This window comes from Colletotrichum destructivum, chromosome 1 (assembly GCF_034447905.1).
Source record: "Colletotrichum destructivum chromosome 1, complete sequence".
NCBI classification, from domain to species: Eukaryota; Fungi; Ascomycota; class Sordariomycetes; order Glomerellales; family Glomerellaceae; genus Colletotrichum; species Colletotrichum destructivum.
In genome coordinates this window covers 5,896,430-5,919,020 of record NC_085896.1, presented here as the reverse complement: position 1 = coordinate 5,919,020, position 22,591 = coordinate 5,896,430, and the positions used below count along the sequence as shown (strand labels likewise).

The window sequence follows — 22,591 nt, the reverse complement described above, 5'->3', positions numbered from 1 at the left end:
GTGTGTCCATACCAGAAGACAACTGGCTCTTGACGACGGAGCACCGGAGTGAATGACAATAGCACTGGGATCTCGAGTTAAACTGTTTCATCACAGCGACGCCTTGCGGACTACAGAAGTCGGTTAAGTCGAAGAGCAGTGGAGGTGAGAAGATTTTATGTACTCTATCAAGAGTACCTCTGGACCGTGTTTGGCTTTGGGCTCGATAAATTGAGCCGACGGCAGGGTTGCAACAGGCTAACAGACCATGCAACGGAGAAAAGGGTGAGATTCTCCAGGGTGCAATCAATGTGCATGCATCCAGGGACCAAGACCCTGAGGCGAACATGTTGCTAGCGAATGGCGCAAGGCGAAGCAGGCGGCTAAAGGCATCTGTCTCTCTATCTGGCAGATCGCGGTCAAGATGGAGGGCTGCGAGGTCTTATGATTAGGGGCAGAGAATGACGAATACAGCACGAGTGTGGTGGAGAGGTACCGGATACTTTTGTGTCTGCATCTGGAGTGCAGTGTAGGTAGGTAGATTGACCTGAGTACTTGAAACAACAGGTATCTCGCAAACCCATATCCGTATCCCCTTTGCATCTCGAAGCAGAGACAATCTCCCCAGGTACTTCTTCAAACATAAACATTGCGACGCTGGGAACGAGTCTCGACGGCAACGAGGGTCGATCCTTGAGTTTGGAGGGGGTGTCATGGCCAGGGGAAACAACATCTACTCAGCAGTGTGCCAGTGTCACTGTGTCAGCACCTGTCACGAGTCCAAGCCACCTCATTATTGATGATGGATGATCTAGTAGCCTCTCTTCCTTCCCGTCACTTTAGTATTTACTGCAACGACTCAGGCCACGCTGCAGTCCACTGTCACAAGCGCGGCGCACGTCCAGCGCGAGTCGAGACCAGTAAACAGGGCGATCGGCCAGGCCGCGTCTTACTCTAACTCTCACTCCCACCCCGGTCTCTCACTCTCACTCGCTCTCCCTCGCTCACTTGTTGACATTGTTGTCGCCTTGCAGCATTGTGTTCTTCACAACGGCCCGTTACTTGCTTTCTTTCTTTTCTTTCCTGGGCCTCGCCCCTGTCCACTCTCTGTAGGTGACCTAACTACAGACAAACTGTCGCATACCGACTCGCGCTTTCTCTTGACACAATTTTTTTTTTTTTGAAAAGATACCTCTTCTCGGACGGAAAGTCACGACAGCAATCAACATCTGCACAGTACAGCTCAGCATTGTACAGTGCAGTATCCTTACGTTACCCAAATACATTCGTTGCATCAACATCCATCGCCACCCATTTACACGACAGTCAAGACCGCCATACGCCTCCATCTGCACCCGCCGCCTCCTTTTCTTTTCCGCCGTCCTTTTTTTCTTCTTCTTCTTTTCCTTTGTTGACTTGCGTCCGGAGACACCACGGGATACACGCGCACCAACGCGTGGTCGTACATGGTTTTTCGCCGGCCGCTATCCTCCTCTTCTTATCTTCTCCGTGTTCTCTTCGCTCCGCTAGTTTGTCTCTCTCTCTCTCTCTCTCTCTCATCCGTCATCCATCATCCGAATAACCGCCCACCCTCGAGTTTTCCCCCCTTCCAGTTGTTCCTACGGATTATTTCCTGGCACCGTCGAGTCTATAGCCCACTCGCCCTGTTTTCCAACGTCCGAAATCCCCCTCCCCAATCCGGAAGCCCCAAACAAGCAAGCCGATCCCTCCTCTTAACTGTCCGACGGACCCTGAAAAGTCTGAAAAGGACGCCAAACAGACAGGGGTGGACGAACTCCCATCAACCCTTGACACCCTAAACCTGAAAGGGCCAATCTCCAGCAAATCCCCAATCGCCCAAACCTCCGTCTCCCCCAAGAGTCCAGGACCCCCAAGGGCGGCCGACTTCCGTGATTCCCACTGTCGTCGCACTGCAGCCCGGTTTCCCTCTGTGTCTGTACGGAGACCGACCCCGGAGGACGTTCCTCTCTCTATCCGAGTCTCTCTCTCCCTCCCTCTCGCGTCTCCAGATCGCCCGCCCCGTCTGCCTCCTTACTGGCCGCCACCCTGCTATCCACCCCATTGTCTACCCTGCAGTCGCCCAGCCTTTTGGTGCGAAGCCCGAGACAATCCCGTCCTGACTCCTACGAGTTTCGGCCGCGCCAGACAGAGTCAGGTCTTGGAAGGGCGGCATAGCCGTATAGGAGAAGGAGAGTGAGGGAAAAAAAGGGAGAAGCTTGGACGACAGGTAACGACCCCTCGACTCGCCCCGACTCGACTCGCCCCGACTCGACTCGACTCGACTCGACTCAAGTTGCCCTCTCCTTTCCTTGTTTAAACCCGCCGAGCCTCCCACTGACCATGTGAAGATCCCCAGGTTGTTTGTGCTGTAGCCCTGTGTGTCGCTGTCCCCACGATTGCGTTTCGATCTCTCCCCCTTTCTCTTCTCTGATACCGACAGCCTCCCCGTCGACTACCAACTTAAGGCCGAGTTCGACTTCGATTTCGACTTCGATACCGAACCCCTTACACAGTTGACAACCTCTTCAAACACTCTTTGACATGTCTGGACGCATCTACCACGTCTCCGAATGGGCTCCGACTCAGGACGCCATCCACGACGAGCCCGCGTCCGCCTCGGCCATCCAGGAAGATGACATGGACGGACATGTTAACACCAGACCTTCCTTTCAGCAGCAACGCCGCCTTCGTAGCATGAGTCTCTCGTTGCCCTGGCGCCGCAAATCATGCATCCTCCATCTCGACTCCGACCTTCCGAGCCATCTCGAAGAACTCTCCCTCGAGCGATCTCGGAGCCACGGCAGCCCCAGCGACGATAATGCCTTCAAGCACACACTTGACACACACGCGCCAGGACACGGCAATGGCAATGGAAATGGCAACGGCAACGGCAATGGCAACGGCAGCATTAAGGGCATGTTTCGTCGCGCCTCCATTTCGCTGAAGGGCATGGTACACCACCACAAGAGACACTCCATCGGCGGTGCCCATGGACTTGGGCTCGGTCTCGACGATGCCCATCACCAGATCCAGCGCCCGGGGACTTCCCACACACACTCGCCCTGGCATCGTCTCCGTCAAGCCACGAGCTTCCGCCACACCAAATCCTCTCACGGCCACGATGCCGCCCAAGGCGATGCCCCGGCTTCCGATCCATTCTTCCCTTGCCTGCCGCTCCCTGGCAACGCCAACGAGCCGCCGGTCATTCCTTTCCATACCGGCGGAGCTGCCAAAGCAGCCGCTGCCGCGCAGAACCAGGCACTTCACAACAAGTGGCTCCGTGCCTCATCAGACGACTTCACCGATCGTGAGAGCGGTATTGGCATCACTGTCACGGGCGGCGACTCGGATGTCGACTTGGAGGCAGAGGATGCCAATATCAGCCGTATCGACTTTATCGCCCAGCTCCCTGTCGAGCTGGCGATTCAGGTGCTCGCCCATCTTGACGCAACCGCCCTCGGCACCGCGAGCAGGGTCTCCCGCGAATGGCAGCAGATGATCAAGAACCAGCATGTCTGGAGGGAGTCTTTCCTACGCGAGAAGACGGGTACCTATGCGACCAGTCTCCCCGTCCAGCCAGGAACTGGCCAGGGTGTGCCCCCGATCAACCCCGACGTCAACTGGAAGCACATCTACAAGGCCAAGGACGAGCTCGACCGGCGTTGGCGGGAGGGCAAGGCAAAGCCCGTATATCTGAACGGCCACTTGGACAGTATTTACTGCCTGCAGTTTGACGAGTAAGTAGACCACATTCGCCTCCTTTGCCGATAGACGATCAGCTAGCTAACACGACGCCAGGACCAAGATCATCACTGGCTCCCGCGACAAGACGATCCGGGTCTGGGACATGCGGACTTTTGAATGCCGCCTGGTCATTGGACCGCCCGAGGTCGTCAACGACGTCTCCCTTCTGCTCGACGAGGACGGCAACACAGTTCACTATGCTACCCTTCCCGACAACCAAAGAGCAAACCCGTCGATGCCCGCAATGGTTTCGTTCCCCACACACCATAAAGCTTCGATTCTCTGCTTGCAGTACGACGACCGCATGCTCGTGACGGGCTCGTCTGACTCTAGTTGCATCGTGTACAATGTCCGCTCGGGCTACAGACCGATCCGCCGTCTCCAGCATCACACCGCCGCTGTGCTGGACCTCGCGTTCGACGAGAAGCACATCATCACCTGCAGCAAGGACGTCAGCATCTGTGTCTGGGACCGCGCCACGGGCACTCTGCTCCGTCAGCTGCGTGGGCACTCGGGCCCTGTCAACGCCGTCCAGATGCGCGGGAACACCATAGTGTCGTGCTCCGGCGACTTCCGCGTCAAGCTTTGGAACATCGACACGGGCAAGAACATCAGGGAGTTCCAGGGCCACACCAAAGGCCTGGCGTGCTCCCAGTTCTCAGAAGACGGCCGCTACGTCGCCTCGGCGGGCAACGACAAGGTCATTCGCATCTGGGATGCCAACACGGGCGAGTGCCTCCGCGAGATGAAGGCCCATGACAACCTTGTGCGCAGCCTGCACATCGACTCGGTCAGCGGCCGTCTTGTCAGCGGCAGTTACGACACAGACATCAAGGTGTTCGACATGGAGACGGGTCGGCAATTGCTCGACTTCCCGCGATGGCATGCTAGCTGGGTGCTCAGCGCGAAGAGTGACTACCGGCGGATCGTCAGCACAGGTCAAGATCCCAAGATCCTCATCATGGACTTTGGCGCCGACGTGCCGGGCATCGAGGCCCTGGAGAGCGGCGGTGTCTGTGAGATCGAGGGCGGATACATCTGAATTCTCATGAAAAACGCATCACACCATACACACAAACCTACGTAATACACTAATGCTGAGAGCGGCACGGCTGGTCCGCCCTAATTCACGAGTTTCATTCATGACGACTTGGGGGGAGGTAGCGAGTTGATTGGGAAGAAGTAGACTTTACAGAAGGTCAAGCACGAGGATGTAGGCGTCTGGAAACAACAGACTCAAAAGGCGTATCGGACAAGGATGGAGACTTTCCATCCATTTGCATTGGGGTGACAGGCTTTCTTTCTATATGGGCTTTGGTTTGGCTTCTTTTCCTCTGGTTCGGGTTCCATTCTTCATGGGCCAAACCTCTTCTTTTTTGCATGGCATCCCAGGCTATGTTGATAGACGGCTACTGGATAGAAGCATAATAGATTTGTTTCGCCACAACTTCTCGTGGGCCAGTCCCTTTTCTATGACTGTGTCCAAAGTGAGACTTGAGTGTGTTCCATAGCCGCGCTAGGAATGGCGCGAAGAGTGTCAAGACCACGGACACACTGAGGAAACGCCCGCCCTCGCACGCAAGAACGGCCCGATCGATGAGGTGGTTAACGGCACCATATCTGAAGTCCATTTGAGTTTCAGACCGTCGTCTTGGGAGCGCGAAGGGGTCGGGACGTCAGTGGTCAGGTTTTGGCTTGACGCAGGAGAGAGAATTGCAGACGAAGACAGCCTGGCGGTCGGCGCTCCCTCTCCATCGCACGTGTGCGTTCTTTTCCCGTTCCATCCCGTTCCATTCTGCTGTGTTGTGTTTTGTTTCGTTTCCAGTGGTGCTTGCAGTAGGACTGTGTGTGGTAGTATTTGTTTCTCAGCGTCTGGAGGTGACTATCGGAGGTGGCAAAGGGGGTATGGATGGCCGGGTCTGTGCTTCGACATGATATGAGACGGAGATGGTTTCTTCTGTTCATCTGGTATATATCATATGGATGGAGACTTGTGTACCTTTGGTTTTTGCTGGTTGGACGGTGGAGGACGGTATATAGACAAAGACGAATTTGAAGCAGAGAGGGTCAGGTTTGAGACAACATCGATGTGCATTTAAAAATGCAGTATGCTCACATGTTGCCGTGAGACTTTGGGGGGAGGTACTCGTGGGACTCGAGGTAGGATTTTCTAAAGCTAGGCTTGATGTTTACTCCCCTGTGATAGACTCGGGTCGGCTTTACATTTTCATAAGCAAATCGGAGTTTATGAACTGCCACCAGCGCGGCGATCACTGCGAACGGTTGACTTGGGCTGGTAGATCGCAGACCGTGCCTTGCCTACCAGCCAAAGTGCCTGCGCATGGAGGGCGTTCTGTGAAACGCCAAAGGGCGAGTAGGTGATGGCTTTGACGAGCTAATCATAAAATTAGCGATACGACAGGCTAACACCGTGCTCGCTGATCATGAGGTTGGGGTTTTCATTTATGAGTTGCGAAAGGAGAGAGGACTCCGAGCCGTAAAACCATGCGAGGCGCAACAGTCCGAGCAACACCAGTGGTTTGTCTAGACCCAGCGATTTGAAGAGGCGAGGAACACTTCTAATCGCATTGGGGAACGGACGGGTGAGCTTGGCTGGAATCTTGGGGAAATGGAGTTTGGAGGATGACGGAACAATGCCAGAGACCTAATGAGTGTCTAAGTACGGAGACTGGTTGGAAGACGACTATTGCAGGACGGCTCGCCTTACTGGCTACAATGAGGAGGAATAAAAAGAAAACTGAACATGGAGAACACAACCCCGCAGCATCGTGTCAGCTGGCCTTGCTCGCAAATTGTCGGACCAAGATACAGCCAGGGGCTGGAAGCCGAGAGAGAGAGAGCGATGTCAAGCTGAAATAACACCGAGACCAGGCAGGGGAGGTCTCGAGTCGGCGTGACGGGCACGACGCGACCTTCCATTCCTGTCTCTCCCCCCCGCGCTCCGCATTTCTCGGCGAGCGGCCCAGACATCAGGTTTGAGTTAAGTGAGGATGGGGAAGAGGAGGAGAAAGGGGTGGCACAAAAATATTGCGTCGCGCAGCAAGAGAGCCGCCGCAATGGTGCCGGATGCGACGCCGTTCGGTCGGACCGGCCTGATGAGGGGCGGGAGAGAATTGGAAGGGAGTTTGATTAGAACGAGTTCGTCTTAATTTTCTGGCAGCATCCTCCTCTGTTCACATAGCTTGCCCCAAAATAGCTGAGGATCTTGGTGTCGAAGGACGACCGGGAGGAGGTAGCTCGGCCTCGTGACACTGTGGCTGATGCTTCATGTTCTCTCATCTACTCTATGCCAACCCCAGGTTTCCCCCCCTTATTACCCCAAGGCCTCCAGGATCTCCAGGTTCGTCCTCCTCTTCCTCACCCGGCGGGGAGGAGGCTAGAATGGCGCCGTAGAGAAGCCGGCCAAGCCCTCCTTGTCTTCTAACAGCCTGCCGCGTTGGTCAAGCCCTTCGTTTAGCGCCTCGACTCTCGTGATGGCTCGCATCTGGCCGGCCGGCTTGCTCCCTAAGCGAGATCTGCACTACTGGCGACGACCGTCGCAAATGATCTAGGAGGCGGGAAAAGACGTGCGGAGAGAGGGGGAAGAGGTCAGCGGGGAGATGGGGAGATGGGGAGGGGGTGTGGAAATGCATTCCGTGACCTAGTATCCGTGAGAACCGTTGGAACGAACGGTCGGAGGAAGGGGGGGGGGGGGGGGGGGGGGGGTTGTCCACTTCTCCCCAGAGGTCTCACGACTTGACGATCCGATAGACGAGCACGGCCTGGGACGACAGCATCCTCCACGAGGGCAAGGCGCGGCCACGAGCTCTCCCCTTCGGCGTCGATCGTGTAGGCCATGTGGACAGGGGAACACGGAGACGCCACCTGACTACGAGAAGACAAGGACGCATGGGTGATAGGGGCAGCATTGCTACCTAGAAAGTAGCTTACTGTGCTTCCTTTGCCCATGAGTAATGCGTAACTTTCTCATGGACACGTTTACGAAAAATTATGCTTCCTCGTTGAGAGGATACCATGCTTTTTTTTCTTCTTCTTTTTTTCTTTTGACTTCTCCCAAACCGTCGTCTTAAAAAAAAAAAAAGGTTTATGGCTTAGGTGCATGTGGATAATCTCTGTCAAAAAGAACTGGGATGAAAAGATGGGTGGGTGGTGTGTGGCGTGGTGCAACATTAGAATGCACGTGGTGGTTTAGGCGACATACAACTATATAGCTGCAAGTTTAAAAGTTATAGGGACAGGCTAAGAGACAGCATCGCGTGTCTCTACTCCGCGGTATCATGACTCTCAACTGGCGGCCCTCCCGCGCGCTGCTGTGCCTGGCTTTACTTGTCGACCCCTGCGCACATTTGGTATATAGGACCCGTATAGGCTTGGCAGAAGTCTCGCTTGTGACTAGGAATAGGGTCATATATGCGCAGGTAGAGTGCGGCGGGCGTGATACGAGATGCGCTGACGGGGCTTACTTTCGACGAGGGTTTGACTAGAGAAGGACATGACTCTTGGGCGGTATTTATACTATTCCAGAAACTCAATTGGACAGACGAGGAGGTACAACCCACACACTCAGTATTGCTTGCACATAGCAAGGATGAGCAAGGCAGGCAACAAAGTTAAGTCGAGTCGTGTGTTGGTGACAGGACGTTTCGAAACGGCCGCGCTGGCGAGGATGTATGATATGCTGGTGCTGGTTCCCGCATTGTGAGGCTGCGTTTGCTTGGGACCGGCGTCGACTTGGGCAATGCGTTGCGAACATGTCTCTCACTGTAGAGTGCAGAGAGCGGAAGGACGTGTCTGTTCGACATCTACACTAAGCCCTCGAGAACGAAAACACTGAGTCCCCGAGAGCCCCAGGACATGTGTGTTATAGTACGGCGAGTATCACAAGGCTCAAAGGCGCAGGTTGCATTGGATGTGACTGATGCAAAAGCTTCAGCGTTGCACTGGCGACGGAGCCATTCAGGTACGGCATGACAACTCGGGAGTGAATGCAATAGGTGTGCTGTGGCATGCAGCTAGTGTCTGGCGACCGTGGGACGGCGATGCCCTCGTCGTCTACGAACTCGCTTGCATGCGTGCATGTAATATGCGCCTCCCGGGTCTGTCCCGGCGGTTGACAGCGGATATGAAGTCCTGCAAGGGGGGGCGGGCACGCACACACGCAGATGACCGACCTCACGACGTAGGAGTATCTAGAGGGCATCCAAGAGAGAGAGAGAGAGAGAGAGACGGGCTTGCCGAGAAGTGACTGTTGCTGTCGTATTTGTTGTTCATCAAATTTACCACCCCCCCTTCAATCATCGTGGATGCTTCTCCCCACAAACCGGCGGCAACCTTCTCAGAGCTACGCCACGGGCAGTCTGCTGTTTCCGAACGGGCGGGCTCCTTTTTAGGAGGCCCAACTACATAGTAGTGATGGGCGGAAGAAAAAAGATGCCGCGCCCTTGTGACGGCGCTTGGCTCTGGAGAAGGGCCGAGTCTTGTGAATCTCGCGGGGTGGTAGTGCAGTAGCCTCGACTGGGTTGGAGGAGAGGTAAGCAGAGTCATCCGCGAGTGAGGTCCTCGGAGACGACGCGAACGATGACATGTATGTCTCATCCAGAGCTACCTCGTGGCAGAGGTTGTCACGCCCTTCATCGTCATCATCATTATCTTCTCCATCTTATTCTTCACGGGCTGGGGGGGCGTCTAATTCTGTGTGGAGGGAGCCTCGGCGGTAGGTAGCTCAATCCTACTCCGTACAGGCGATAGAACCCGCGTAACGACAGGCCTGTAGCACCTCGTCAACTTCCATGACTGTCGTCTATGCTTCTGCGGCGTCCGTGGCTTCAGTTGACAGGTTGTACGCGAGGTCCAAGCCCATGGTCCGTTCCGTCACCCAGGTGGACGAAGTCTGGCAGCGGCTGGGTGGCTGTCTGTTTATCTGTCTGTCCGTCGCAAGTCTGGAACTCGTTCAACCATACAGAGTGACGTGGTGGGACATTAAAGGGGGACACACGCACGAATGGGCATCAGGACTCACAAGCGCCTCGCTCTCTTCCCACTCCCTCCCTCTCCCATCATCTCCCGTGGGAGCAAAGCCCATCCAACCAACGGCGCGCGCCCGACGCACGATGACAACTACAAGGCCCAGTGCCGGGGGGTAGGATCGGTCGCGACGCGCTGCTGGGCGTCTCCAAGTCTAGACACACACACGCTCGCATTCCCTCTCTGCCTCTACCGCTGGTGGAGGGCAGACGGCCTTGAAACGGCGCTATGCCCGATCCTGAAAAAACCCCCGGCGTCTCCTTGTGCCCTCCCCCGAAGAAGAAAAAGGAATCCCTGCTGTTGCTCATCCGTGGAGGGGCGGGTTTTGGTGGGGGGAGAGATTGACAAGGGCAAGGGGGGGGGGGCAAAAATCGACAATGGGGAGAACAAACAATCAATCTCGCTTTCTCCCTTGTTGGTCTTTCATCTTCCCTTACTACGTAGGGGTCGCCTTATGCTACCTCTAACTGTTGAATGACCTGCTTCGACTATCGGCGACTTTGTCCTTGTGCTACTCTATGTATATGTACTCATATAGGAGTAGCAGTAGTACCTGTAGAAACACAGCCAGCTTGTTGCAGAGTCTTTTGAGTTTTCACCTTGGGGGCGGGCGGGCGGGCTGATCTTCCGATGCTTGACTTGCCGTCTCTGTGGAGTTTAGCCCCTATGCCTATGGCCCGTCCGTCCAGGTTCCTCGTTCTTCTCTCTTCTCCTACATAATCCTAATACAGGCCATCCATCCATCGAATCACCAACTCCTCCTCTCCCTCCTGAGCTCCCAATTTTTGGCCTTGCACCTGATCTAATCAACCTCTCACCACCAGAACACCACCAGCAGTGGGGTGTTCCAGAAGCAGGCCGGCCAGGTCGCAAGGGTGAAGGATGATGGTTGTGGCGGTCCATCTCAGACTAGGGGCGGCTGTGGCATCGCATTGACCGACCCCCCCCCCCTGAGCTCCAGACAGGGCCTTCGCTTCTCGTCCGAACTAGTTGCGTGTGCTGTTTTTCTGTTTTCCGCATCTTTTGTTTCTGCATCGCGTCTCTTGCCCAGCTGTCTCGTACACTCCACCCCAATACACTATCCATACACTCACCACACTGCCCATCTGGTCCGACTTGACTTGCTGGCAGCACCCGTACTACGCACCCACACCCCCCTCCCCTCCCTCTCTCTTCAACCCTGTTTGAAGCTATATTCTCTCCCAGCCAATAGCGCCCCTCTCCTGATCCTTGTTTCATCGCATTTTTATCCTCGATCCTGGATTGCCTATTCATCGCGGCAAGCCGGCGGGACGAGACGAGGGGTAACAACCAGCAAAGGTTACGCTTTACCTGGTGCCGGCTAGGTTTGGTTTGACGAGCTCGGCCGGGCCACGGACGTCCAGTATTGCCCCCCGCTCCCTCCTCTGCTCCTCCTATCAACTCTACTCGCCCTCCTTCTGCGCTGGAGACCGAGATCCAGTCATCCCCCCCTCCCTCCACAAGCAGCTCTTCTGCTTGGGGAACCGGGATCCAGGGCCCTAGCTTGCTTCAGACTGAGAGTGACAGAGAGACAGAGAGAGAGGTACTGTAAAGCCAGTCACCATGGGGGTATTAAATCGCCCTGTGAGGCATGCGACGAGGGACCAAAGGGTACGTAAGTCCGATATAAGACGGTGATGTTGCCGTCAACCTATTCCTAAAGCTTGTGATTCCTTTCCTTCCCTTCCTTTTCTTCTCGTCTCAACCTCGCTCTCCCGTCGACGCTCTTTTTCCTTCCGTCGAGTCTTCCCAAGAGGGGATAACTCACCCTCTCTGCCTATTCAGTTCGTTTTCAAGTCGCTCATTCACCCAATCCAATCCAATCCAAACCAACCGGTGCGCGTCTTGATCGGCCGTCACCCGCTACTGTCGTCACTTTCGACCCTCGTCTGGTGAGTGGTGTGTTGCGTGTTGATGTGTGTCGTCCTTCCCGACTTGGATCCCGTGGCTCCTTTACCCTCTCATTCTCACACCCTCCCGGCCGGCCCATTGTCTCGGCTCTTAATCTCTGTTGCGGTCGGGTTCGGTGGCATGGTAACCCAGCAAGCACGGCGACGTATGACTTGTAGTAACCCAGGCCCTCCCTCCCCCTTTGAGTCTGCTTCGATGGAACTCGAGGTGAAAGAGGGTTGTCTTGTCTGAAAGGGCAACAATGGGACATGATCCAGGCTTGTGACGCGCATCAGTCCTCCTTAGTCACAGACAATAAGGGTGTTCGTGGAGCAGGCCGGTGCAAGTGAATTGTCAGTTAGTCACCGACACTCACGCACTTGACATACTTAAGGTAGTGGCTACTCGATCATGGACCGTTTGTGAAGAGGAACAGCCATCCTGCCCCGTCCCCCCTTTTCAACTCTCTTCTGGTACAGAGCACAAGAAAACAAAAACTTAACTCTGTCTTTCTGCATACTTCATACTTGAGCAGTCTCGAGTCTCTTCTTCAACTTCTACAGGTTGCTGCGTTTTGTATTTAATCGCAGCCGCCTCTCATCAACATCAGCATCAGCATCGTTGACTATCCTGCATATACATCAAGCTAACGTCGAGACACTGGGCAGTCTATACCCTCGTTCTCATTACCACCAACAAACCGCAAGAGGAACCCCACGATCAGCTGGTTCTACATCATGATGGGTCTCTCCTCGGTCCTCACGACCACCCTCCTGGCCTTGCGCCTCTTCTCTCTGGACGCGCTCGCGGCTCCCACGCCCGATCCCGTGCCCCAGGCTGCCACCCCCGGTGCGGCCGCCGGCTTCTGGGTCTCGACGATCGAGCGCCGCGGCACCTCTGCATTTGGCGATGCCAACTACAAGATCTATCGCAACGTCAAGGACTACGGTGCCAAGGGTGATGGCTCCAGCGACGACACCGTTGCTATCCAGGCCGGTAAGAGCCCCCCCCCCCCCCCCCCCCCCCCTTCTCTGTTCCATCTCTTGATATGCGCAAGAGCTAACTCATGTTTCTAGCGATGGACGACGGAAACCGCTGCGGTTTCGGCTGTGACTCCCAGACCACGACGCCTGCGCTCGTCTACTTCCCGACCGGCACCTACGTCGTCAGCAAGCCCATCGTCATGAAGTACTACACCCACATGGTCGGAGACGCCACCGCCTTGCCTACCATCAAGGCGGCCGCGAGCTTCACCGGCATGGCTGTGATCGATGCCAACCCGTACGACAATCAGGGCAATAACGCTCACACAAACCAGAACAGTAAGTTAACCCTTCATGACTTGTGCGTGTTGTGAAAGCTCCCCCGTTGCTAACCTAACCCCTTCTCTCTCTTAGACTTTTGGAAGCTCGTTCGCAACTTCAACATCGACTTGACTGGCATGCCCTTCACCTCCGGTGCCGGCATTCACTGGCAGGTCGCCCAGGCCACCAGCCTGCAGAACATCGTCTTCAACATGCGCACCGACGGAGGCGAGGCCAACGTCCAGCAGGGTATCTTCATCGACAATGGGTCCGGCGGCTTCATGACCGACCTGACGTTCAATGGCGGCAAGTATGGTGCTTTCATGGGATCGCAGCAGTTCACCACGCGTAACCTGAGTAAGTCCTCCAATCCCCCCTCCCATCCTTCTGTCCCTATTATTGTCCATCTTCCTCTTTTCACGGTCCAAAACTGACGTATGGCATGCACAGCCTTCAACAACTGCAAGACGGCCGTCTACATGAACTGGAACTGGCTCTGGACCTTCCAGGACGTCAAGATCAACAACTGCGGCGTCGGTATCGACATGTCCAACGGCGGTGGCGCTTCGCAGACGGTCGGCTCCGTGCTGCTCCTCGACAGCGTCATCAGCAACACGCCCGTCGGCATCCTGACCGCCTACAGCCCGGCATCGTCCGCGACTAACGGCAGTCTGATCCTCGACAACGTCGACATGTCGGCCAACGTTCCCGCCGCCGTCCAGATGCTCGACACCAAGGCCACCATCCTCCCCGGCAACCAAAAGATCGCCTCCTTCATCCAGGGCAAGACATACACGGGCGCCGCCGCCGGCAGCGGCAAGGCTGTCCAGGCCGCCCAGGACGCCGTCGTCAAGCCCGCCGTCCTCCTCGCCTCAGACGGCAAGGTTGTCACGCGCAGCAAGCCGCAGTACGAGAAGGTGCCGGCCAGCTCGTTCCTCAGCGCCAAGGCCAACGGCTGCAAGGGCGACGGGAAGAGCGACGACACGGCGGCCATCCAGGCGCTGTTCAACAAGGCCGGCCCCAACGACATTGTCTACTTTGACCACGGCGCGTACATCATCTCGGACACGGTCGAAGTGCCCAAGGACATCAAGATCACGGGTGAGGTCTGGCCTCTGCTGATGGCCAACGGCGCGGCCTTCAAGGACCAGGCCAACCCCAAGGTCGTCTTCCGTGTCGGCAAGCCCGGCGACGTCGGCACGTTCGAGATGAGCGACCTCATCATCCAGACCCAGGGACCCCAGGCCGGCGCCATCCTCATGGAGTACAACATCGCCGGGTCCACGCCCGGTGCGGCCGGCCTCTGGGACGTCCACTTCCGCATCGGAGGCAGCGCCGGCACCCAGCTCCAGTCGGACAAGTGCGCCAAGAACCCCAACGTGACGGCGCCCGCCAACCCCGAGTGCATCGGCGCCTATATGCTCACCCACATGACGGCCGAGTCGTCGGGCTACTTTGAGAACACGTGGTGGTGGGTGGCCGACCACGAGCTCGACCTGCCGGACCGCAAGGCCCAGATCAACATCTACAACGGCCGCGGCGTGCTCTGCGAGGCGACCAAGGGCACCTGGTTCTGGGGCACGGCGTCGGAGCACAACGTGCTGTACAACTACCAGTTCAACAAGGCCTCCAACGTCTACATGGCGCACATCCAGACCGAGACGGCCTACTTCCAGGGCAACCCGGATGCCAAGACGCCCTTCACCGTCAACCAGGCCATCCTCGACCCCAACTTCGACACCTTCTGCGCGGGGCAGGGCAACAGGTGCGCGCGCACGTGGGGCGTCCGCGCCATCGACTCCAAAGACATCCTCATCTACGGCGCCGGCCTGTACTCCTTCTTCGACAACTACGACCAGGTGTGTGTCGGCCAGAACAACTGCCAGGACCACATGGTGTCCCTCGAGAACAGCGACGTCAAGTTCTTCGGCCTCAGCACCAAGGCGGCCGTCAACATGGTGACGGTCAACGGCAAGAGCGCGGCGCTCGACAGCGACAACCGCAACAACTTCTGCGCAACCGTCGCGCTCTTCCAGGCGCCGTCCCTCTAGGAGAGCTCTTGCGCCTACTACGAAGCGGAGGGGCCCTGGGTCCCCGGCCCATTCCCGGTTCACGAGCCGTCCTAGGAGAGGCCCCGGTACGGGATCTCGCCGGTCCCGAGCATGCCGGCGCTGTCTCCCCTGGATTCGTGGCTGGCAACGACGGCGTACGAGGACGGCTATGATCACGCCCAGAAGCTGATGATCGCGAACCGCCGCCATGCTATTCTCGGATAGGCGTGGCCATCGTCCGCCACCCCTCCCACCCCCGTGGTCCGTGGTATGTCAGTCCAGTGGCGTGTCAGATGCGTCTTCCTTTTTTCTCATTCTTCTTCTTGTGCCATGAAATACTGGCAGGAGGCACACTTGCATTATGGGGGTTGGAGTTTGGGTAGGAGGGTTTCTAGAAAACGAACGAAGGATTGTGCGCTGAGGATCCACGAAATACGGGATGGGGGGATTGACTTTGTTTTTTTGCCTTAGAGGCAACCTTGATACCATCCATACATACAAAATCCGTTTGGTTTGACTAATTCTTGTCCGTTGAATGCGATGTGAGGACGGTCATGAGTCCTGCCTGTCTTGCGTGAGATGGTATGACACGAGCCCCCTCAGCCACAGACAACACGGAACATGTTCTTACCTATTCTATATGAAGTTATTTGTGAGTCCTTCAAGGTAGGACCGTAACCGACTGGCCGATCAGGCTAGTGTCGCCACTGGTTCTCTTCTTGACTGTGATGTTCTGCCGCGATGTGTCCTTTCTCATATTCCGGTACGTCATATCTCATATCCGAATATTCAATTACACAGCAAGCCTCGGCAAGTGACATTCACCGACATTAGAAGATAGCGATTGGCCAGTCGGCGTTACCCGGTGACCGACTCTCCAATTTTTTGCCGCTACGCCTTCGCTAAAAAGTACGTACCCTTCCAGGCTGATTCCTCACGTATCGGCAACGTCATACTCTGCCCTGTCGATTTCTTCCAAGCTCCGGCCTCTGTCCACCCATCCCGCCGCCAATTTAAACATTGCCGTCGCTTGCGATCCTCTTCCTTCGTGGCCCTCCTTTGCCCTTGATGCGATAACACACACTTTGCGCCCTTCAAAACGACTTACGATGGACACACCACCGGCACCCAGCATGCGGTCCAAGACTAGGCGCGCACTCGACGAACTCAACGGCGCCACGACTTCGCCCCCCTCGTCGTCCCCCAGGACGACGCGAAACAGCCCCTTTTTGCCTACGCCCACCGAGACGATAGCGTTGGCCTCCTTCCCGGTCATACTCTTCTTCGGTACCGTCTTCTCGCTGCTCTCTCCCGACGTCCGCGCCTCGCACTACGACGCCGCGGCGCAGGCGCACTCCCAGTCCACGGCGCCGTCGTACTTTGCGCGCAAGTCGAACCTGTTCAACATCATATTTGTCAAGCGCGGCTGGTTCTGGGTCACGGCCGCCTTCTTCGCCTTCGTCCTCACCCACCCGGCGACCAAGAACATTACGACGCGCGTACAGGCCACGCTCCGCTGGGCGCTCGTCACGACGTGGTGGTTCTTCGTCACGCAGTGGTTCTTCGGCCCGGCCATAATCGACCGCGGTTTCCGCTGGACCGGAGGAAAGTGCGAGCTCGTCGAGGAGAAGGTTGAGATGGGCGAGGGAGACGCCAAGGAGGTATTCACTGCGGTCGCGTGCAAAGCCTCCGGCGGGCGCTGGAGCGGCGGCCACGACATCTCGGGGCATGTGTTCCTCCTGGTCTTGGGCACCGGCTTCCTCTTATCCGAGGTCGGATGGGTGGTGATGCGCTGGAAGGGGTCGAGCAGAGAAGAGCGCAGCGTCGTCATGACGGACGGCGCCATCAAGACGGCCACCGTCGAGTCGCAGGGTCTGCGAGGAGAGCCCGTCCCCGGCGACGCCCTGGGCTTGGGCGGAAAGTTCGCGGCTGCCATCATTGGCTTGAGCTCTTGGATGCTGCTTATGACGGCCATCTACTTCCACACCTGGTTTGAAAAGGTACGTGATATGATACCCATACCATGTTGTTTTCAATGACTTTTCTAATGCTTATAATAGGTCACCGGTCTTGTTACTGCCTTCGTCGCGCTGTACGGCGTATATATCCTCCCTCGATTCATCCCGGCGATACGACAGGCTGTTGGCCTGCCCGGAATTTAGACCGCGAATGATACAATGAGAGACCCCATAGCACCGGGTTTGATGTTAATACAATACAACCAATATCCAGTTCCACTGCCATGTCGTTTCGTGAAGTGTCCTTTTCTGTAATGGTTCTGTTTCTCTTCTAAGACATAGCGTTCCGGATAGCAGCGTTGACAGATTTACAGTCAACCAAGACACGCTAGCTGTCCATAAGCAAACAGCCGCCTCTTTGTTGCTTGTAAGGGCCTTTCATTCGCCATCCTCTTTGTTCCTCTGTTCTTCTGTACGGTGTAGCGCCCATGAAATAATGGCGAGTTTCGGTGACCTCGGTGTAAGTGGGGGGGGGGGGGGGGGGGGGGGGGGGGGGCCGAGGTGGGGTTCCTTGCCCACTCCGGTACGTACTTCTTCTGGTGATCATGCTATTGCTGCTGCTGCTGTTGCGACGATGACCTCATTTTCATTCTACATACCTACAACCTGGCAACACCACCTTGCAAGTCGCATTGTCCTCACCAGCAACCATTCGGGACTTGCGCAACACGAAGACATGTCGCCTATCAAGGCCCCAGCAAACCTGCCGGAGCTCGTCAAAGCCGCATTCGCCAAGGCTCGCTCTAACGGTGACCTGACCTACTTTGCGACCCAGGCCACCGTCCTCGACGCGAATTCAGTCCCTGTAAGTCCCTGTCTCCTCGTGTGCGTCGCCGCGCCTATGTCTTGCATGTATACAACCTTGACTAACTCTTCGTTGTAGTTCCAGCTGAGATTCTCCCCAGCCCTAGCAAACAAGCCGGCCGCACCGAGACCGAAGCCCGACGAGCTACACAAACCCTTCGATCCGTTCGAGAGCCCTGAGAAGGGCCCGCTGTTCATTACCGACCTGCCCGAGTCGAGCCACAATCTGGTCTTGAACAAGTTCGCGGTGGTCCCTGAACACTTCATCTTGGCTACCAAGGCCTTCAAGCAGCAGAACCATCTTCTCGAACCCGATGACTTGGCGGCAGCGTATGCCTGCATTGAGGCATACAGGCGGTACCACGGGGACGGCGAGCTCTACGCTTTCTTCAACAGCGGCCCGCACTCGGGGGCGAGCCAACCACACCGTCACATCCAGCTGTTGCCAGTCGCGCGGATGAAGGATGGGCTGCAGGATGACTCGCGGTGGGATGTGTTGGCGAAGCAGCTTGGCTCGTCCGACTTCCCCGGGCTGCCATTTTCAATCTTTGCAGACAAGATCCACCCTGACATGACACCCGAGGAGCTGCATGTCATCTATCTGTCGCTTTTCAAGTCAGCCGTCGATGCGGTCAAGGCCCACATCGGCGCGGTGGACGACCCCGGCAACGGCGACGCCTCCATCAGCTACAACCTTGCCATGACTAGTGACCGTTTGGTCGTCTTGCCCCGATTGGCCGAGGGGGCAGCCATCTTTCAGGACGGAACGCCGGTGGGCAAGCTCAGCCTTAACGGGACGGTCCTGGCGGGAACGGCGCTGGTCAAGAACGAAATTGAATGGAACGCGCTGAAGGCAGAAACCAATGGCACCATCCAATTGCTGCAGGTTCTGTCCAAGATTGGCATCCCCGCAGATGCGTGTCATAGTAGAAAGCTTTGAAGTAAGGCAGAGGAAAGGAAAAGAAGAGAAAAACAAAAGGAAAAAGACGGGGCAAACACACATCTACACATCTACACACGTACACACATGCACACGCCTTGCAACCAAACGTATACGCAAGCAAACATTTTGCCCAGCGGCAGGCGTCTAACTAATTGAGTACAAACATGGAAATCAGCCAACCTACTCGGCATCCTAGGTTACCGTCGTCGTTGGCGTCGACATATCACTTGTCGAAATCCTACAGCTCCCCCGATCTCCCGATGTAGCAGGCAGGCCCAACCAAACCCTGCCCGCACCAACACTAATATCCTCATCGACACTGACACCGTCAGTTCGTCGCTCTGAACCCTTACATATGGCCCTCCAATGCGGCTAAGACGAGCTCGTCCCATTTCTTGCGGCAGGTGGCGTTTCCGAACAGGTACGAACCGCCGTTCCGCTGGATGTACTCGGCCACCTGTTTCCAAGGGATCTTGGTTGAGGCCGGATCGTTGCCCTTGGCGAACTTACGGACGGCCCTCTGGAGCAGATGAACCTGCAGCCCAGAATAGTCAGACGAGCCCTGAAAACAAACGTCATGAGATGGGGATACTCACGTCCTTGTCGGTCCATTCGGGCTTCCGGACCCTCGCTTCCTTGTTCTTCGTGAGCGTGCGGTATCGACCGCGAAGCGTCGACTCGGCCTCGGTGAAATTGCCCTTGACTCGGATCTCGCGGTACGTCAGCCCTTCCTGCTTGGCCTTGAGCAGGTATTCGTCCTTGGCCGAACGCTCCGTGGGGTCCATCGGAGAGGCTTGTGCCGGGCAGGGCTTTGACTGCTTTGACTGCGTCGGCCGCGGCTCTGACTTGTGTGCAGCGGCGGCGGATACGGACTGCTTGCGACACAGGGAACCTCGACGGCGAGACGAACTGCCTGGACCCGTCCGCGACGACCGCGATTGATCGGGAAGTTCCCTTCGTGGCCTCGACGACAGCATGTGCAGGGTTGCTGGATCGGCCTTGATGCCGTTGCAGCCGCCTTGATTCTCCAGCACGGCAGCCCGCATTGCCTCTTCGTGACCATCCATATGGCACTGGCCCTCGACAAGCTGTTCCTGCGACGTCACAAAGAAGTGGAGAGGAGCCGGTTCGGAGAAGGGCGGCGGCGATGGAGGAGCTCTCTTGATGTTGTTGTGGAGGTCCTCGTGTACCATTGACGAGTTGGTGTAGGGCGAGTGGGCGTAATCGAACTGGTCCGAGGGACTGGTGATGATGCCAGAGCCGTCGGCCGAGGCGAAGGAGCACGACGAGAAGCTCCCGAAACTTGTACCAGCGTCCGAAGAAGCAAATTCTGGAGAGGATGTGGGCATGCCCTGGCCCATGCCGTTTGATAATGGCATGTGAAGGCCATCCATGGGGGCCATGTCGAACTGATATTGCATTGGTGCGAACATGGACTGGATGTCGTTCACGTCGTGGACTCCAAATGGCGGCTGCCAGAGATGGGTATGGTCCACGACGGTTCGCTTGTTGCCCAAAGAGCCATCAAGCCGCTGGGCTCTCTGAAAATAGATGCCATGATCATGGTCAGCGTAGGGGCTACCCGCGGTGCCAGCCAGATATCTGTTCCTAAGCTGCTGGGCCTGAATCACGGGGACTAACGTCAGTAACGGCGGTTTTGATCACATATCAGATGAGGCGTTGGGGAGCGAACGGAAAAGAAAAGGGGGGAAGGGGAGGGGAGGGAATGAGAAAGGGGAGAGAAGCCGCCAACGCACCTCGAAGCTGTCTTGGATTCCGTCCGGTACGCTGGCCAAAGACCAATCCTCGCTTGCCATGACTCCCGGTTGCTGTGTCGGTCTACCGTTGTGGCTCAAAGGAAACTTGCAGTTTCGCACGAAGAACTTCCTCTGGCGTCGGTCGTTGAAGCGCTGTTGAGCTCTGGCTTTCATGTCCTGTTCAAAGGCGAAGACGTCCAAACCATGGTAGCCCAAACGGGGAGGGGCGTTCATAAACATTTTGAATGAAGGACGGACCTCGGCCAAGCGTCGAGGAGCTTCACCTCTCACGGGAAGACAGAGACGGGATGTCGTGGACGACAACGACGACGACGACGACGACTCCTCTGGGTCCTAACTCCTCTCACCGCTCCTTCGTCTGACGATGGGGTTCTATCGGTGCTCTGCGGCTTGTCTCAACTCGCACGCACGCACGATGTCGTCTTCCGGCGCGTTGAAGAAGGAGAGGATGTGGGGATGGTTTCGGCGGTCAATGAAGAGTTGTGGGCGGCTGGTGGTATTGGTGGCCCTGTGGGAGAGATGCAGAATGCGGCGTGGGATCCCGTGGTGTTCTTCGGATGCCTACAAAACCTATATGGTGTTCGTCGCGACGGAAGAAGAGCGGTATAGGTGGACGGATGATCCACGGCTACCAGCGGACGGGTGGCAAGGTCGAACCTGTTCTTTCACTCTCTCGCTCTCCCTCTCTCTATCTCCCGTTCTGCCAGCCGTCAAGCGGATGTATAGATGGACAGACGGACGAATCGATGGATGGATGGGGTGCTTAGGATGTCTGGGTGGCCAATGAGAAGAGACAAAATCCCGTTCGGTTACTGTGGACGAAGAGGTCCGACTTGCGGCTCGAGCTCAAGGGGAGGTCGGGTGTCAGGAGTTGTGATACGATAACCATTCAAGAGCCAGGGAGGCTGGGAAACCGGGTGTGTGCGAAGATAGGACAGCGAGCCACCACAGAGGCCGAGACGAGGGAATGGAGATCTCGGGAGAAGAATGAAGGACACACGGTGATAAGAATGATAAGAGGGAAAACAGAAAGACGGACGGGTGGACGGGCTGCTTGATTGTTGTTGATGGATCAAGACATCAACTCGGTTTGACGGGAGAGGCGTTCTTTTTCAAGCACGTTGGATACGGGAGGGGGACAGAGAATCGACACTGAGCCGATGCATCCCCCTCGTCTTTCGAGGTTCGATCAACCCAGATACCCGCGGGACGATGGAAATCACTCTCCTCATCCTTCCCCTTCTCATCATCCATGAACTATCCCACTCCCCTGGTCTCCTGCCTCCCGCGCGAGATGACTGACCCAGAACGAGCCTCATACATGAGATTGATGGACCTCGCCGGATCCCTTTCGAGCAGCATGCGTATCCGAAGCCGGCACGCTTTTGCCATCCGGCTGCCGATCCGGCCGCCCCCCGGGCGAGAGATGGACATGACGGGAGCTGTGCGGCGGTGGTTCTCTTGGTGACTCTGGCGAATTCTATCTGCGTATGTATGTATCCCTGGGATCAAGATGCGGCTTCTGCTCGACTGGAAAGGGCCGGGGTTGTCAAAGTTGTCAGATTTCAGCCTCTTGACTCTCGTCTGCCCCCCGCCAAACATGACTTTATGCATGGTAGACGGTGGCCGAACCTGCGGCCCGGAGCACGTGTAGGCGAGCGTGCGTTGTTTGTGTGCAGTGCCCTCGCGGATGGATGGAATGGGACTTGGAGGGGCGGTCCAGGCCGTGTCTTTTCAATCTACAGACGGGTAGTCGGAATACGCTTCGAGAGGGCAAGGTAGGTCATCTACCATCGCCGAGCCGTGGGTCCCACCTCATCGTCGGCGAATTTGGCTGAATCTGGCCTGACTTGATTTGCATATCCATGATATATGACACGCTTGTACCGCTACCGAATCCCTGCCCCAAATGAGATCGTCCCGGGCCAGAGCGGCTGGGTCCCTCCCGATCCCGGGTTTTCTCTCGTCCCTGGCCTAAACCTCACGGAGAGCG

At 56.6% G+C, this 22,591-nt stretch overlaps 5 protein-coding genes across 5 annotated transcripts; 4 read left to right on the top strand and 1 right to left on the bottom strand.

The window, feature by feature from the left end:
- The first annotated feature begins 1,187 nt into the window (after positions 1-1,187).
- On the top strand, positions 1,188-5,188 carry CDEST_01799 (Putative F-box domain, WD40/YVTN repeat-like-containing domain superfamily). The gene is made up of 3 exons (XM_062917958.1): positions 1,188-2,227; positions 2,349-3,737; positions 3,799-5,188. Exons 2-3 carry the CDS (start codon positions 2,542-2,544, stop codon positions 4,784-4,786), a joined length of 2,184 nt encoding a protein of 727 aa, XP_062774009.1. The 5' UTR covers positions 1,188-2,227; positions 2,349-2,541; the 3' UTR covers positions 4,787-5,188.
- A 6,285-nt stretch (positions 5,189-11,473) lies between these two features.
- Positions 11,474-15,576, top strand: CDEST_01798 (Putative pectate lyase superfamily protein). The gene is made up of 5 exons (XM_062917957.1): positions 11,474-11,702; positions 12,369-12,696; positions 12,777-13,022; positions 13,098-13,361; positions 13,455-15,576. The coding sequence occupies exons 2-5, from the start codon at positions 12,438-12,440 to the stop codon at positions 15,053-15,055; spliced, it is 2,370 nt and encodes a 789-aa protein (XP_062774008.1). The 5' UTR covers positions 11,474-11,702; positions 12,369-12,437; the 3' UTR covers positions 15,056-15,576.
- A 588-nt stretch (positions 15,577-16,164) lies between these two features.
- Positions 16,165-17,217, top strand: CDEST_01797 (Putative Fat storage-inducing transmembrane protein; the record flags this gene model as incomplete). The annotated part of the gene is made up of 2 exons (XM_062917956.1): positions 16,165-17,055; positions 17,116-17,217. 2 exons carry the CDS (start codon positions 16,165-16,167, stop codon positions 17,215-17,217), a joined length of 993 nt encoding a protein of 330 aa, XP_062774007.1.
- A 400-nt stretch (positions 17,218-17,617) lies between these two features.
- CDEST_01795 (Putative Ap4A phosphorylase 1/2, ATP adenylyltransferase, HIT-like superfamily) lies at positions 17,618-22,441 on the top strand. Its single transcript, XM_062917954.1, has 2 exons — positions 17,618-17,878; positions 17,957-22,441. The coding sequence occupies exons 1-2, from the start codon at positions 17,648-17,650 to the stop codon at positions 18,815-18,817; spliced, it is 1,092 nt and encodes a 363-aa protein (XP_062774005.1). The 5' UTR covers positions 17,618-17,647; the 3' UTR covers positions 18,818-22,441.
- CDEST_01796 (Putative SANT/Myb domain-containing protein) lies at positions 19,170-20,817 on the bottom strand (the record flags this gene model as incomplete). The annotated part of the gene is made up of 3 exons (XM_062917955.1): positions 19,170-19,355; positions 19,417-20,442; positions 20,578-20,817. 3 exons carry the CDS (start codon positions 20,815-20,817, stop codon positions 19,170-19,172), a joined length of 1,452 nt encoding a protein of 483 aa, XP_062774006.1.
- Positions 22,442-22,591: the final 150 nt, after the last annotated feature.